General features: G+C 45.3%; 1 protein-coding gene across 1 annotated transcript in view; it reads right to left on the bottom strand.

Annotated features, from left to right (window-relative positions):
• LOC103362904 (potassium voltage-gated channel subfamily B member 1-like) overlaps positions 1-16926 on the bottom strand; it is a 36684-nt gene continuing 19758 nt past the window's right edge. Inside the window, exon 2 of the mRNA XM_008289430.1 lies at positions 1-1994. Within this exon, the coding sequence (XP_008287652.1) occupies positions 165-1994 (1830 nt within the window). The 3' untranslated portion in view covers positions 1-164. The remainder of the gene's footprint in view (positions 1995-16926) is intronic.

A 16926-nucleotide genomic window follows, 5' to 3' on the forward strand; every position in this document is an offset into this window, starting at 1 on the left:
TTTTTTTTTTTTTTCGTATCGTCGTGGGAGAAGCATTCTGTGTCGTAATTCTTCAAACGTTTTCAGTGCCATTCATATTTTCGGGAAGTTCACTGTGCTTGTTATTTGCTCTCCACCTCCTCCGCTTCCTCCTCTCCCGTCTGGTTTCTTTCTTTTTTGTAACCTTAAGAGTTAGAGTGACTCTTCTCTCCCTGAAGTGGCTGTAGTTCCTGAGCCACGTGGTTCTCCTGCCCCTCTAACGGCAGTGTGCTATTCCCCAGCTTCCTCTGGAGTCCCTCCATGTGGTTGGAACTCTGATGGCCAAACTTGGGACTGGCTCTTTCCAGGAGTCTTTGGGTCGGGTTGGTGCCCGAACCGTCGTGCAGGTGCTCCTCTTCGTCTGTGTCGGCATCAATGAACTTATTGATGGACGAATCGTGGAATGTGAAGATGCTGGGCAGTAGATTCTCTGGGCTCTTGCTGGGTGTCCTGCTGCTGGCAGTTGTGTAGACGGACACCTCAGGGCTCTGAACTGATGAGCTGTCTGAGAGGAGTCCTGTCCCTGAATCCTCGCCGCTTCTGAAGTTGACCTTCAGCGAGCGGCTTTTGTTGAAGCGCAGGCCTCTGGGGCTGTCAGAATAAGGACTGGGCTTTACGCCGTCTCCCGTCTGGGGTGTAGAGGTGCCCTGAGATCCTTCATGTTCGTTCTCCATGGTGGGCTCCAGGCTGGGGTTGGTGCTGACCCTCCCAGGCATGTTGCTGACGGGGCTGTGGGAAAAGCGAGAGCTCTCGGGGAAGTCGGTGGCGCAGCTGATGAAGCTGTCGATGCTGGACATGCTCTTCATGTCCGTCACTGCCTCCACCGTGCTGGAGATGGCTTCGGTCGGGATGCTTCCCATCTCAAACTCAACTCTCTGTCTCGCTGTTTTGGACGGCGGCCCTTGTTCCTTGCTGTTGAGGTCGGGCTGCGACTGAGTCTTGGCCATCTTGTTGTACATCTCCTCCAGTTTCTGTGCGCTGAGATGCTGAGGGCTGCTGGAGGGCTTGGCCTGCTCTTGGAAGCTTGATTCCAGGGTCTTGGAGGGGCTGCTGGGGCTGGTCGCTAACTTGAGTTTGGGGGTCCCTCTTTGGGGATTGGGAGACACGTGATTATCATGAACCTTCTCTTCTTTTTCATCACATTTCTCCACCATGACATCCATGAGCTCCACACTGCGGCCAAATGCGTCCTTAATGTTCATAGAGACAATGCTACCGTTTCTCTTAGCCCGCTCCAGAGCCTCCCTTCTCTTGATGGCTTTCTCCTGCCTCTTTTGCTCTTTGTAGAACTCAGAGAAGTTGTTCACAATGATGGGGATAGGTAAAGCTATCACCAGTACTCCTGCAATGCAGCATAAACCCCCAACGATTTTCCCCAACAGAGTTTTTGGGTAAATATCTCCATAACCTACTGTGGTCATAGTTATGGTCGCCCACCAGAACGAAGCAGGGATGCTTTTGAACTTAGTGTCTTCTTCATCTTTCTCAGCAAAGAACACCAGACTGGAGAAGATCATGATGCCCATGGCCAGGAAGAGGATGAGCAGGCCCAGCTCGTTGTAGCTCCTCCTGAGAGTGAAGCCCAGAGACTGAAGGCCTGTGGAGTGACGAGCCAGCTTCAGGATACGCAAGATTCGCATGATCCGGAAAATCTGAACCACACGGCGGACGTTCTGAAACTGCAGCACACTCTTGTTGGACTCTGTCAGGAAGATGGTGACGTAGTAGGGCAGGATGGCCAGCAGGTCGATGACGTTCAGAGGACCCTTGAAGAACTTCCACTTGTTGGGAGAAGAGAGAAAGCGAAGCAGATACTCCATGGTGAACCAGGCAATGCACACGGCTTCCACGTGGGCCAGCTGTGGGTTGTCTGTGGCTTGACCAAACTCGTCCGTGTCCTGCAGCTCTGGGAGGGTGTTCAGAGACAAGGCAATGGTGGACAGCACGATGAAGAGGATGGAGATAATCGCCAGGATCTGGAAAACACAGAGGGAAAGAAATGTTTAAAAATACTGAAGGTGTCTGAGGGACGAGGAGAGCGCCGTATTCATCTGGTGCCCCTTTGAAGGAATAGCAGTCTTTAGTTCAGACTGAAATATCTCAACAGCTGTTGGATGAAATGCAACCAAACCCTGACTTCTCTTCCAGCAGCACCATAACTTTAACAGTTTGGGGTTTAAGGAAACAATCACAACAACTACCAACAGGATTGTTATGAAAGTTGACCCACAAATTCATGACCTCCACAGAAGTCACTCTACTGATCCCAAGAATTCCCATCTATGGCCATTATCAGGCCAGACTTTAGTTCAGGGGTGGGCAATCCTGGTCCTCAAGGGCCACAGTCCTGCATGTCTTAGATGTTTCCTTCTTCCAACACACCTGATTCAAATGATCAGGATCGTTATCAGGCTTCTGCAGAGCTTGATGATGAGCTGATCATTTGAATCAGGTGTGTTGGAAGAGGGAAACATCTAAAACATGCAGGACTGTGGCCCTCAAGGACCAGGATTGCACACCCCTGCTTTAGTTCATCTGTCAGTTTGGTTTGTGACCAAGTAGCTGCAAAATGAACAACATTCTCATCAACTTGTGTTTCCACTAATTAGCAAAAACGAACATGTTAGCACACGACACTAAGATGAGGAACGAGGTCATCATCACCTGCTCCACACCAACATATTAGCCGTGTCATTGTGAGCAGGCTGAGGTCAGCTTTTAGCTCAAAGCCCTGCTGTGCCTCACACAGCTGCTCATGTACACTCCTTATTCAGCCATATTTAGCCTCTAAGACTGTCCGTAGGGTTACTTTACCAACTTCATAAAGTTTGGAACGGAGCTGCTCAGGTGACAAATCAAAGCAAGGACGCGATCAGGACATGCATGCTAACAAAATGTGGATATCTTCGGACTAATTGCCTAATCCAGTCTTTTAATCTTCGTCTAACAAGCAGCAGATGTTTGATCGTCTGTACGTTTCTTCACTGATGATGTTCGCCTTGACTAAAATGAATGAAAGACTCGAAGATTAAAAGCCTGTTCTGAAAATACAAACTCTCTGAAGCCATCTGTTTTGTGATTGCGCCACAGTCCTTCTTATTACCTCCAACACGTAGCCGGCACCACACTTTTTTATTTTTTAATCACAGTTATGCTTCCAAAAAACCCCAAGAAAAGTAGATTGAAGCAGTGCTTTAGCTTTATGCATCACAGATCCTGATTTAAAGGAGGACTGTTGCTTCTTTGCAAATTAAAATGCAGAAAAATAAGGGAATAATTGAACATGGCAGTGGATGTAGAGCTGACTGTCCCCTGAACTTCAAGCTGAATGTTAAAACTCTCCATGAAGGAAAAAGGGCTTTAACAGTGTCAGAGAAAGGTCAGAGCCATGAGAAGCTCTATTTCAAACTGCTGCAATATCATTTTAAAAAATGGCAAAAGTAATATTATTTCGTGACCCCTTTAACTTTCTGACTTTCATGTCAGCGTCTCAAAAGGAATCGGGTCAGAACTAATGTGATCTCTGGGGCAGATGTGTCTTTTTACTCTGTCATTCTCTCACATTGCAGTGAGCGGCAGTGAAGGATGGAGACAAGCGAGAGCATTTGCAGCTGCATTGATACACTTTTCAAAATCCCTGTCACACTTCTTCACTGTCTCCTCCATTTCTAATCAGTTTGCCGCAATCCTTCAACGCCTTCAAGGGCTACAAGGGAACCACAATGTACCGCTTGTTTTACAGAGCACACCCATGCATAGCCCGTGAGCCTGAGTGAAAGGCGGCAGGAGGCCACTGAAGACCTGAGCTACCTATTAATGATATAATCTGCTGAGCACAATAGGGTCTGGTCGTTGTGCCGGGGATTAAGACGCCCGCACAGTTGTGGCTGTGTAGGTGTGCCACACCTATTATTCTTGTCCCAGAGTCAGTGTGAAATCCAACACAAGGTCACTGTGGAGGCTGTGTCCCTGGCGACTGGCAAGCAGGATTATTCGCTGGCACCAATCTGCCTCCATAAGCTTTAATTAATCTTGACAGGTGACTACTTGTACACCTACCTTGGCCTTTGAAGAGAGAGGGACGAAAAGCGGAGAAACCCTGCCGTGGGGTAAGAGGTAAGAGAGGACAGGAGGAGGAAAGGACTGAAGGCACATCGGCTTTAGCAGCCAAACAGTTCAGATGTGAGAGTGAATTAAAGGGCGCACAAAAAAAATAAATTCCCTGAAATAGCCTCCCTCCTGGTGGGGGTCCCAGGAGACACCAAATGATGGATGAGAACTCTCAGATATGACCCATTAGAGGTAGATTTGGTGCTACTGAATAATCACACTCAAGAGAATAAAACGGGAAAAATCAACACGACTTCTTACAGTAAAAGGTGAAAGTTAGCATCGCCACTTTCAGTACTTCTTGTGAATGTGGAGGTCACATAAGTGATCAGAAACCCCTCAGTCTGAATCATAGGAAATGTACGCGCATTGATTGAGCAGCATCATCGCTGAGCCTCGGCTCTAAAACGGGCCGTCCAATGGAAACCGTACTCATCAGATCAAGGCTTATCTGGTTGGACACACTGACCGTGCCGGAGTGCAGTTGATGAATCATGCCGAGGACAAAAGACGGAAACTGAACCTGGGCGTGTTGTGTAAAGAGAACACCTGAAGGATGACCAGCTCCACCTCCCCATCGAATTCTCTCTCTTAGTCATCTTTTCCCCTCCCTGCCCCTCGGTAGTAAGCCAACTGGGGTCAGCCAGGGAGGAGATTACAGAGATGTGATCTCACCGCAGAGACACAGATAGACGCAGGCACACAGAGAAAGAAATTTCGTCCGAGAACACTCATCACGGTGACAAATCTGTGACAAAGGGAGAATGAGGCAAGCCCAGCCGGCGCTTTGCACCACACACTTGTGGGTTTCCTTTGGTTTGGCAACATGAAATACAGGATTGTGCACATAATGAGGAAATTCAATATCTTTATGTTGCTGTTAGAGCACAGCAGGAAGCGGAGAGAAGACAATTAAAGTGTGTATCCTCACAGCGCTTATGAAGGCACTAAAGCAAATGCGTTGAGATGAATATATTTCATTTTGCAGCAGGAGCACTGAGGCTGTTAAGGAGGGTTATGGTTCCTATTGTGTTACCTCATTAGCTCTTAACAACAAGCACTGGGGTCACGGGGGTTGGCCCATCCCACTTCCTGTTTTCATGAACGGAAGATGAATCTGATCGAGACCGCACAACCATAACGCACACACTCATCTGGAACAAACACAACAACACACATGCACAATACACACATATACACTCCCAGCTCAGTAATTAGCCCCGAGCCTCCCTTCCCCACAGGCCCGGAGAGGCAGGAGACTGAATATTTAATATCCTCCTGAAGTGCAAGCTATCCTGTCCTGGAAAAGGTGTGCGGGAGTGGCTCCTCACTGGGCCATGACGGACTGCAGAGCCACAGATGTAGGCCAGTTTTCACACTGCTTTCACAGCACAAGGTCGGGTCTGCTTCATGCTCCACTGAAGGAGCAACGGCCGAGAGAGGAGGGTTTCCACCGACAGCTAGCAGGAGGCTCCTCACAGAGCGGTCAGGAAACTGAGATTTAAAAGACGTGTAGCCAAGTTATTTCCCAGGAATGAAAAACAAAGCATTTTATTGTGTACTTTTCCAAACTTTACGTTTTATCAGACACGTCTTAGTTGGTGCTACCTGGCCTCATTCATCCAGCTCACACTGAACATACCAGAGAGAAAAAAAATAAAAATAATAATGAAAAATATAACTGTGTTCATCAAACTGAGTTATTTTTATGACTTGATCTGTCCCGAGAGTCTGAACAGAACAGCAGCTTGGATTCATGTCACTTATTTACAGGAGTGATGTGTTTCCATGCTGAAGAAATAAAAAATACGAATACAGAGTTTTGCAAACTCTTTTCAACACTCGTCTGCTGCCCATCTGTTTGCTTAACGTGTTTCAAACCAGCACTCTGAAACTTTACTGGGTTAAATGCTAACATTAGCACACTAGAGTGCCCACCAAGAGTTTTAATTTTGTCTTTCTAGATTATCTCAGAGATCCTAATTAGTATTTAGTACAAAGTACAGATGAGGCTAATGGTGGACAAAATACTTACTGGACAATTTTGACCTGGCAGTGACCCTGATAAAAAGTCACCAGCGTTCTTACAACTCATCCTCAGGGGAACACGACTACAGTCACACATCCAACAGGTGTTATGACAGTCCATGTGACAAAGTCCTTGAACTCACCACAGCAGGATTATCAATTAAGTTGTGGCCAAAATATGGCTAAAAACACTGTTTCTGTCCAGACCAGGGGAGGAAATGTATTCAGATCATTTACTTAAATAAAAGTACACAAGTAGTGACAACAAACATGGTAGGAGTAAAAATAAAAGTGGCACCGGTGTGGTCCCTCCGTCTGACATGTTATTACACATGACATCATGTGATTATTAATAGTGAAGCATCGATGTGTCAGCAGCACGTTACTGTTGTGGCTCCTGCAGGTGTTACTGGTTCAAACTGCTCAAACAACAGATAAATGTGAGAGGGTGTCAGATTGTTCACAGGAGAAGAAGAAGAAATCTTTCATTTTTGGTGAAATATTGGATCATTTATTCAAATGAAACCACATGAGAAGTCTGGAGGAATGAAGTCAGTCATCTGAAATGTGACTAACTAGACGTTATTTGTAAGAAGCCAAAAAGGTTGAATAAAATCACATTTAATCTTTAACTATGTTGTATTTTTAAAAGCTGGTTATTGCACCACTTGCTTAAAGTCTTTCTTAAAGTAACTGAGGCTGTAAAATGAAATAGAAAGTAAAACACCTCTTTAAGAGGTAGTGGACCGGAAGAATTAAGCAGCCTGAAATGGACATTTACTCAAGTAAAGTACTTGAGTAAATGTCCTTTGTTACTTTCCATCGCTGCAGCAGAGATAACGCAGCAGGAGGAAGGAATTCAGGGCAAAGAGAGGCGAGTCAGATAAAGACTGGAGGAGTGAGGGATGACTATTATCAGCAGCACAAAGTACACGACTGATATTTGGGTCTGAGAACGGATTACACAATGAACAAAGTGGCATTGTAGTCACCAAAAAAAACGTCTCTGTCTATTATTTAGGGTTTTCCCTTTTGCGTCACGCTGTGTGAGACGTTGCTTCACTTCTTGTCCAATCTCATCGTAACTGGATTTGCCCTTTTCGCCACATGAGCAGAATCAATGGAGAGATTATGTCACAGTGTGACTCACTCATTTCATTTTCTGTGGCCATGTTGAGTGCAAGATGGCATCTCTAATCCTCTTATTGTACTACTTCTCTGACTTGCCAATAAATGTTTTCTGGGTTTGTGCGCTGACAGCTGACCTTCCTCCTACAGGGGCTGCTGCGGTGCTGCAGTAATTTCCTCTGTGGGATACCGGGTCAGTGTTTTTGTTTTTTATTAGAGGCTTCAGTGGAAAAGATGGATGAAGTTACACTGCCAGTAAACAAAGTGGAGAATCCTCTCCCCACCAGAGAAAACGATCGAGGCCTGTTGCAGCTATAAACACTTCCTCCCCAGGGTCACAATCACCTTCTTGGAAAGTTCCACATCGGGCCAGGCTGTAAAAATACTCTCATCTGGTGCTCTCCTGTATCATCTAATTAAACCCCTTAACATGTAAGTCATTTTAAAGTCTCTTTATCTCTCCCTGTCAACAAATCTCATAAAAAGAGGGACAGAAATCTTTTAAAATGGATCACAAATGTCTTGTTTAAAAAAAAAAAACTCAGTGATTTAGGTGTTTCAGCATAAAAATCCTTAACAGTGCCTTTGTTGGTGACTGTTTTCTGCTGCACTAGTCAGCATGTAGAGGAGCAGGACAGAGTGTGGAGAATCAACAACCTGCAACTGTTCCTGTTAATGAAGAAACGTGTCGCCGAGTCTGACAACGTGGCTCACCGACGTCTTGTTGGACAACAATGAGCTGTGAGCCAGATCCAGCTTGAGCCGCTCAGACAATACCTGCCAACGCGATCAATTCACTGCAAGATCAGTTCATCAGTTTTGGTCTTTTTATGGCGTTTGTTGACAGTAAGACTTTAACGTCTATATTATGTACGCTGACAGTGTCACATAATCTCACTGAGGAAACAAAGAAATCCAAGTCTTTCTCATGGCATTTAAACACTTGCTTTCAGTCACTTCATGCAGCCTTTCCTTCACATTTCAGTCCTGCCATACTTGGTATTTTTTGTGAAGTCTGGTATCCGCACACAGCAGAATGTAAAATGAAGCTCTGTGGTGTTGAGCAGGGTTTGGCCCACCGGCAGACTGCTGCTTGTTCAGGGACTTTGACCTTCTAAAAAAGAAAAATAAGCAAAAATCTTCCCTGTTCATACTAGAAATGCAGACAGTGGCACAAGACCATCGAAGTCAGCGGAGGAGCAGGAGTACTGATGATCTACTGCCGGGCTTTAGGGAGATGAGACGTAGACTCTGATGCTGTCATTCACTGACTGTGTTGTGTCGATAGTTTTTATTTGAACACTGTAAACTCCATCAAATGTGTATTTTAGTTTAATTCAGTTGTAGTTTCGCTTTTGTTTTGCTTGTGGTCATTATGGTCTCTGTGTTGTATTTTGTAAATTCGCTGTGCTTTCCGGTTGGTGTCTGTGTTGTGGGTTTTCTCTGCTGCTGTGTTTCAGGCTGGCCGGCAGAGAGTTCGTCACACACCTGTCACCTGTTTCCCATCAGCCACTGGTTAATAGCCTGCCTTCACGTGTGCTCCAGTGCCAGATGACTGTTCAGCCCTTCGTGGTATCGTGGCCGCTCAGTTCTGCTAGTCTTGAGTTACTCTTGTGTTTTTCAGTCCTTCGACATCGCTAACCTAGTTATCTCTTTGCCCGTTCTAGCACTGCCTCCACCAGCCCACCAGCAGTCCCTGTCCAGCTTGCACGGAGAACCCCACCAGCACCAACCCCTGCACCTCTACGGGAAATCCCTGGCACCACTTCCACCTGCACCTCGGACTGGACCCCGTCTGGCACCTCGGCCCCGACAAACTGGTTTCCCCACCACGAACCTTCACCCCCCGGTTTCCCAGGAATTCCCCTTTAACTCCTGACTCTATAAATAATAAATCTTCCTGAACCTTCTCCGCTGCAAAGCCGCCACATTGCTGATTCTATTCTACTCTACTGGAGAGATGAACAGCTACAGCTACTGCAGTGCAAAAGTGATGAGGACTCTTTTAAACAGATCTTTGCAGATATTCTGACTCAACATTGCAAGAAAACCACATACAGGAAGATTTTAATTAAGCCGTGGCACTGAGTCAGAAATCACAACGTTAGGATCCTGAAACCACCTGAATGAACGTTTGCACTTTTCCTGCCATTAAAACCCAAAACATCTGCTGTGAAAACGACATATTCATATTTACTTTACATCACAATGTGCTTCAGAAGCAGTGAACAGTTTCTCCCTGAATTAGCGCCTCCAGGTCTAACTTTTCCATCTGTTTCTGAACCAGATAGGCAACGACATTAAGCATCTCCCACACTGACAAGACCGCCTGTGCTCCACACAGATGTGCCCTCCGCCTTCATCCGCCTCGTTTCACCTTTTCTGTTCCACCTTTCAGCATGTAGCAGTGTGCCTGTTCCTGTCCTGTGCCTGTCCTGTGCTATGAGCTGAAGAGAAGACAGGGAGATGGATTACTGAGCTTGCAGCTACTCATAGGATGTGTCCTTTTAGAAGTGTGAAGGTGGTGCTAAAACGATGAGACACACAGGCGCAGTGCATTAAGCCTACATGCACTCACGTATGTTCTCTGTCGCTCTATTTCAGCCTCTTTGAATCCAACATGCAGAAAACTGTCACAGAAGGAATAAGGAATTAAGAATAAATACAATTCACTGACATTTTTCCTGAAGTGAACAATGTACGTGCAGATGTTTTACAATGATTGCAGCTGCTCTACATGACTTTTCCCTACATGTGAGATCATCATCAGTGTTCGCTGAAGTCCGCCCTTCATGCTTTTGGAGGACACGGATGTTTTTTGGCACGCATGACTGAGAAAAAGTTAAAGGATGAGAGAAGGTGAGAGCGTGAGGAAGGAAACGGAGGTGACACTGTGAAAATCGAGGACACACACAAAAAAAAAAAAAAACAAGAGGTGAGAAAGTGAAATGAAATTTCCCCCCGTGGCTGATGAACAAACCAGTATCAGTGGCGTCACCCTGCGAATGTCAGTCCCCTCCATGACACATCTGTGCTGCCACCGCTGGCCTCCTGCCAGGACATGAAACTTTGACTCAGAAACATCTGGAGCACCTGTGTTCTCAGGTGTACAGTGAAGAATACATGACATCACAACAGCTGTTAATTAAGAAATGTTCTGGAGGCTTCAGGAGCAGAACTACCTCATGTATGATGTGTTTGTGAGGTTTGTGATTTGGGACGAGTGGAAAGTGAGTCCTGTTTGTATCGTACATAGAGTATCTAAGTGTGAACTGACTCAACATAACGAAGACATTCATGTGTGCAGATGATGTAAAACTGTCATAGCTACTCAGTTTCATGACATTTTTGCTAGCTTTATCTTTAAACACCTGTAAGAGAAGGCAGTTGAACCGTTTTACTGCCATTTGTGTTGCCAGAAATGTTTACGGTGTTTTGGGCACAAAAATATAAAGATTTAAACTTTTTGCGACTGGACGTTTTGCTGTGTTATTTAAACCTTACTGTGGTGGGGCAGTTTCCCATTGACCTCTAGAGCTACGTCGGCTGGAGTCCTGGTACTCCTGGTAGGGTCACCCATACCGATCAGGTCGAAAGGTAGGGATCAGACTAAGAGTGATGCCCTGGTCCTCCAGGTTGGGGCTGGCGTTAGGAAGGGCATCCAGCCATAAAAATCTTTGCTCCAACAAGGTCATGGATGTGATGGTTTAGAGACTCCTGGAAATAGGAGGAGGAGACCCAGGAAAACCTGGGAGGAGCTGGGGTCAGGACCTAGCGGATTGGGGGCTAACCCCTGATGATGCCCTCGGTAGGGATAAATGGAACTGCTGGTGTCCCAGCAGACGTTACCAGAATCAGTAAATAAGTAAAGTCAACCTTGTGGACCATATGAGCTGTGTAAGAACCCTTTCATACTACATATACACTATATGTTATACAAATATATATATTTGGTTTTCTCCAATATACGGCGGTTTCATTCCAGAAGAATAAATGTTGAAATAGGTTGAAACAATTCGGCGACTCGGAGAGTACAGAACAGATGTGTCGGCTGAGATGGAACGAGCTGGACCTTTCTTGACCTGTGTGCTGTCTGCTCCCTCTGCTGAGTCTGAAGGTCCTCCAAACAGCGCGTCCCTAACTGCCTGTAAAAACCTGCTGCGGCAACCCTCAGTGGGTTTGGGAGACTTTCCTCCAGGCGACAGAAAAAAAAGAAAACAGTCTGCACATGAGCCCAACTAATGGAATAAGTCTGGTGTCTCTGATCCTGAGATGTACAGTCCTGATAGACAAGTGGGCGTTTTTTGTGCGTGCCTGAAATGCGGCATGCTGGCAAAGACTCGTAGTTAACAGCAGACCCACATCTCCGCTCAGTGAAGACACATCACACCCAGCTGAAAATGACAAGAACTCAGAATCTGGCTTTGTTCTTGATACTTGATTTTTTTTTTTTTTGCAGGCTGGAGCTCCAGCTGTCTCTTGTTGCTATGGTCTTTGCTCACGCCGAAAGTGGCAACAGTGTTGGCAGGCGAACGAAGAAGAAGAAGAAGAAAAAAAAAAAAAACTGAGAACAGAATATTTCGAGCTGAATCACAACCAACTCTGTGAACATGGACCATTTGGCAGCGCGGCGCATCACGATTGATGTCCTCTTTTATATTTTATTCAGGGTGTGGTGACGGTAATTACTCAGAAGGAAGAGCAACAGTCGAGAAAGTTACCAGCGCTTGTTGTAATTAATATGTCAGTCGTGTCAAGTCACGCTTAATTGCAATTAGAGAATGTAATCAACACGAGAGAGACGGGCGGCCTGACGAGAAGCAGCAGCCAGAAGACACGGCCAGCCAGTAGAGGCTGCTGAGTATTTACTTGGAAGGAGCTTCTGCTTACATATTACAAATGTTGTTGTCTAGTGGCGTCTAACATTTACCCAACTCCTCTCTGTTCTCACCAAGCAGAAAGATTCGCCGGAAAACAAATGAAACCTTGGACGTTTAAATCCAACATCAATGCTTGTGTGATAGAAATGAGCAGCGGTGCATATAAAGAAAAAAAAGCAGAGCGTTTGGCCTCCTGTCCTTCAGGCAGAAAGTAGAGCTGGTAAAAGCTAATATTATGTTACTGGTTATGCAGCTTTTTAGCCATATTTATTACTTATTTAGGCTTTGTCCTGTCAGAGCTTCCCTCTTTTATTGTTCATGGGAGGAATGCATTTTTATGTCCGGTTATACAATGACTGCATGTTAACAGTAAGAAGGTGAATAAAGTCACACTCTTCTGTATCTGATGCTTTACTTTAAGGGGCATTGTGCATATGTCCTTCTGTAACAACGTGTTCTGAATGAATCTCTTTTATTGGTCGACATGAAGTTAAACGTTGTCCCTTTAAACTGGTTTCTAATTTCAGCAAAAGTGCAAAAATACTGCTTCCTGCTCTTTTAGAATTCGTACATCTGACATTCACACAGTTTTCTGTTGCAGATTTTCTTTAAGTACAGCAGAAAGGGAAAGAAAGGGACAAATCTAACGACAAAATCACGTTTTACATTTGGGTAAAACAGATGCTTCAGTTGGAACAATTGGGACACTTTGCTCGAAAAAAAAAAGTGCGTTAATTTAATTTTTAAACTTAACTGGAATAAACTTAATTAAATTTTGTGTTACTGGTTGAAACTAATTTCCATTTTTCACCGTCGTGCAGGAAATACAAACCAGAACGCCCACCTCTGTGCGAGCTGCTCACAAAATCTCGTATGAATCCCAAAGTCTTATTGGTTTCAGGGCGTTGTCTTCTGCAACCTTTTTACAACCTTCGTCCTATTATTAGATGCAGGCAGGATCAGAGGTGAAATAGTTTGTCCTGTATTAGTGAAGCCAATCAAAAATACACTCTGTTTTTCATTTGCTTATATAACAGTGATTTATAATAATGGTTCCTTAAGCCGTGTATTGACCAGCCGCTGCCACTAATAGCCTGAACACAGATCGAGACCAGGATTCAAACAGGGGTCCTGACCTCTTACATCAGAAAAGGAAGTTCATGACCTCTGTGAATCCAGAGAATGAAGGAATGATTGAAAGCTATTGACTCACTTCCGCTGGAGGCTTTGTCCACCCGGCACCATTAGACCAGGCCTCTCTACATCTTTCTGTTGAAGGGGAATTTCTCTTTTCTGTCTCCAGGCTCTGCTATTTACGTGCCCACCATCTCCATGGCTACGGTGTCTAAGTCTCATCACACGGTTTCATCTCAGACCTGAAGCTTGATACAAGCTCATGCCAAGCAGATGACACTGAGGAGATGTCTTTACCAGTCTGGTGTCTGTTGACATCTAATTAACATTCACTAATTTATCTTCTCCTGTGTAGCGACCCTGGACAGTGTTTACCATAAAGACCCGTTGTCGTTGGGTTTCTGTGACATGATTGGGTGTCAGCACCGAGTGGAGAGAGTTACCTGAAACAAGAGACGCCTGGCCATCGGCCATAATCCTATAAGACGCATTATTAGGTCTACAGTGGACATCCAATGACATTAAAGACAAACGCTTCTGATGTTCAAGCGTAATGACACGAACGGTTCCTGTAAAAATATTTAGAGGAATAATTCAACACTTTTGGAAACACAGTTCTTCCATGTCTTGTCGAGTTAGATGAGAAGCTCAGCACCATCTGTCCGTCAAATACGGAGCTAAAGCCAGAAGACAGTAAGCTTAGTTTAGCCCAGAGACTGCAAACAGTGAGGCTGGCTCTGTCGATAACAGTAAGTCAGGACTCACATGTCTGCAGCCTTTAACGGTCTCACGTCGCATTCACTCTGATGTGATTGATGTCACTGAATTGTCTGTCTGCTTTGCTTTGCTTGCAGTGGAAAGTTGAGAAAAGTTTTCAAGTGGCAGCAAAGATGCCAGTCAATCAAATCAAGTTTCAATTTAAATCCCAAAGCCAGTTAAACCAGAGACAGACTGGAAATATCCGACCTGCCCACCATTAAACATGCACACACCAGTGATCCGGCCTCATAGATAAAGTATAAAAATGACGGTTTCATTGAGGATTAAAATGAGGAGACATGTTTGTTAATTGCTGATCTTTAGGTGGATTTTGTTGCCTTTGACCACACCATGAGAGCGGCTCCTCCTGTTTCCCATCCGTATGGGAAGCTAAGCCGACCATCTGCTGACCGGAGCTTCATATTTACACAGACATGAGAGCGGTGCTGATCTTCTGAGTCTCACCAAGAAAATATAACAAGGCGGCTGATTCCTGCGTCATCTGTTGGTGTTTCTACGACGTATTCGTATTCCTCAATAAAAGTTTGATTGATCCACATCTAGCAAAGGCACGCGGTGTCTTGAACTTTCTTTTTCATTGCAGACAAACTCCGGTCTGTCACGTCTCACGTCTCTGAATGTACCTGCGAAACTAATAATGCATCAAAAATAAAATAGCCGTAACCGGTCCCAGTGTGCCAGGCCCACCACTCAGCGTAGCCATAGCAACAAATTCACCAGGTTGCAATTATAGAAAGTGCTGCACCACTGGATGCCTGGCAGAGTCTGCTTCCTTCTGTAGCTTTTCACTTTTCACTGTGACTTCATGTGTCTCCTGGTGCATGTGTGCATCATTTCCTTCTCTGTCTGGGTGTCTTTGTTCAAACGATTAGCTCAGGGTTGGTTACGGCACAGAGGTGAAAAGGTCCGAGCTCTGCATCACAGCAGGTCAGACCACAGGTTTGGATGAATTCTTCCATGTTTTGCTGCTTTTTTTTTCTTGTTTTGTTGGAACAAAAAAAAAAAAAGGAAAATCCCCACCATTAAAACCAACTACTGAACTATCAGTCGTACCACGCAGCAAATCAAATCCAAGGATATTCTTTTTAAACACTTGCTTAGTGTAACATAAAACTATCTTTCATTCTGTAGAGGTGAAGGACCTGCCAGTGTCTCTTAAATGATTCAGCAGGAGAGGAAGGGCAGACCAAGGAAATGCCTACCTGACCACCGCCGACCACACCTGTGTTCTGTCTTATCTGTTCACTCAGCGTCCGACCACTAAATGTCTCCCTGCCTCGCTCAGGTCTGTCCAGCTGTCTTGTACTCTGGAGGCCACAGCACTCCGAGACACCCACTCATCCTCAGCGGTAGAGTGGGGTCAGAGATACATAATGTAGAAAGAAAGCAAGAGAGGAAGATGTTTGAAGCGGAGGGTATGGTGTATAATATATGCAGCCAGGATGTACAGGCGCTGAGGAGCCCCGGGGCAACAGGCAGAAACGAAACTCTGGAAGCGACCTATTTTCTTAAATACCTCCCCGAAATGTTACAAAGAACGAGAGAAAGAAAGGAATGAAGAAAGAAAGAAAGTGAGAGTCTGACATTTACCATAAGATCAGTTTAGAGGGATGTAACCTTTAAAATGAATGTTCATCCTGAGCTTAGAGGCCCGAGATACAAAAATAAAACATTCCTTACAACTGATTTCATGATGGAGCCTTTCAGTGCAGGCTAAGAAGAACACGAGGGCAGGACGGGAGCACGCTGTACGTACAGCCAGTAATCTATACACACCACATTGTGTGTTTGTGTTTACAATGAAATGTGAGAATGGGAGATTTTTCAGCACATGTCAGAGCCATGGGGCCTCTCAGTCATGCTGTAATAAGAGTGGACAGAGATTGTAATGAGACGGATGAGCGTGCCCATGCAGCTGTCTGCCACAACATATGGCGAGTGCAAACAATGGCAGGCAGCTGCATGCGATCTGAGCCACTGACCGGACCAGGATTTGCTCGCTGATGATCAGAAACAGCAATCGGTCCATCAATGCAGAAGGGATTAATGGAAAAACAGTGGAAAAAGAGAAGACAGGCTCATTCTCTGTGGCTCCTCTCACACATCCTCTCATCTCTTCCTCATGTATACATTAGCAGTTATATGCACACGCACGCACGTGACCTGACCGACAGCAGCACTCACTGTTTGCTGATCTCCTCACGGGGAAACGGCACCAACTTGGCGTACAAATCAGCTGATAGTTTCCATGGCGACGTGAGGCTTATTGGAATTTGCATAGCGCATGCAGCAAGGCATTCACAAAAAAAAGAGGAAGCCAGGAGATATGTGATCATTTTGGACCACACGGCGGGAAGACTGCCATCAGTGCTGAGAGATTTGTGCAGAGCTGAGGTCAGGAGAGCCAGTCGGGCTCTCTAGACTTATACAAGAAACGTAAGCATGAGCAGAATTCCATATAATCAATAACACATTACGCACACATTCGACTACAGAGAAATAGATTATTAGTTGATTCAGGCATCTTAGTGTGTGGTCAGAAACAAGCTCTTGTCCTGCACAAATTCTAAGAAAGACAAAACTGAAATGGATCAGTCAAGTGACATCATTTTATAAGCAAAAATATTAAGCAATAGTTAGCTGCACGGTGGCTCGGTGGTTAGCACCGTCGCCTCACAGCTAGAAAGTCGCCGGATCACTTCCTGGTGAGGACACCCGGGATCTTTCTGCGTGGAGTCTCCATGTTCTCCCCGTGCAGCGTGGGTTCTCTCCGGGTTCTCCGGCTTCCTCCCACAGTCCAGAAACATGCTGAGGTTAATTGGTGATTGTAAATTGTCCGTAGGTGTGA

This window comes from Stegastes partitus, unplaced genomic scaffold (genome assembly GCF_000690725.1).
Source record: "Stegastes partitus isolate 25-593 unplaced genomic scaffold, Stegastes_partitus-1.0.2 Scaffold614, whole genome shotgun sequence".
Classification (NCBI taxonomy): domain Eukaryota; kingdom Metazoa; phylum Chordata; class Actinopteri; family Pomacentridae; genus Stegastes; species Stegastes partitus.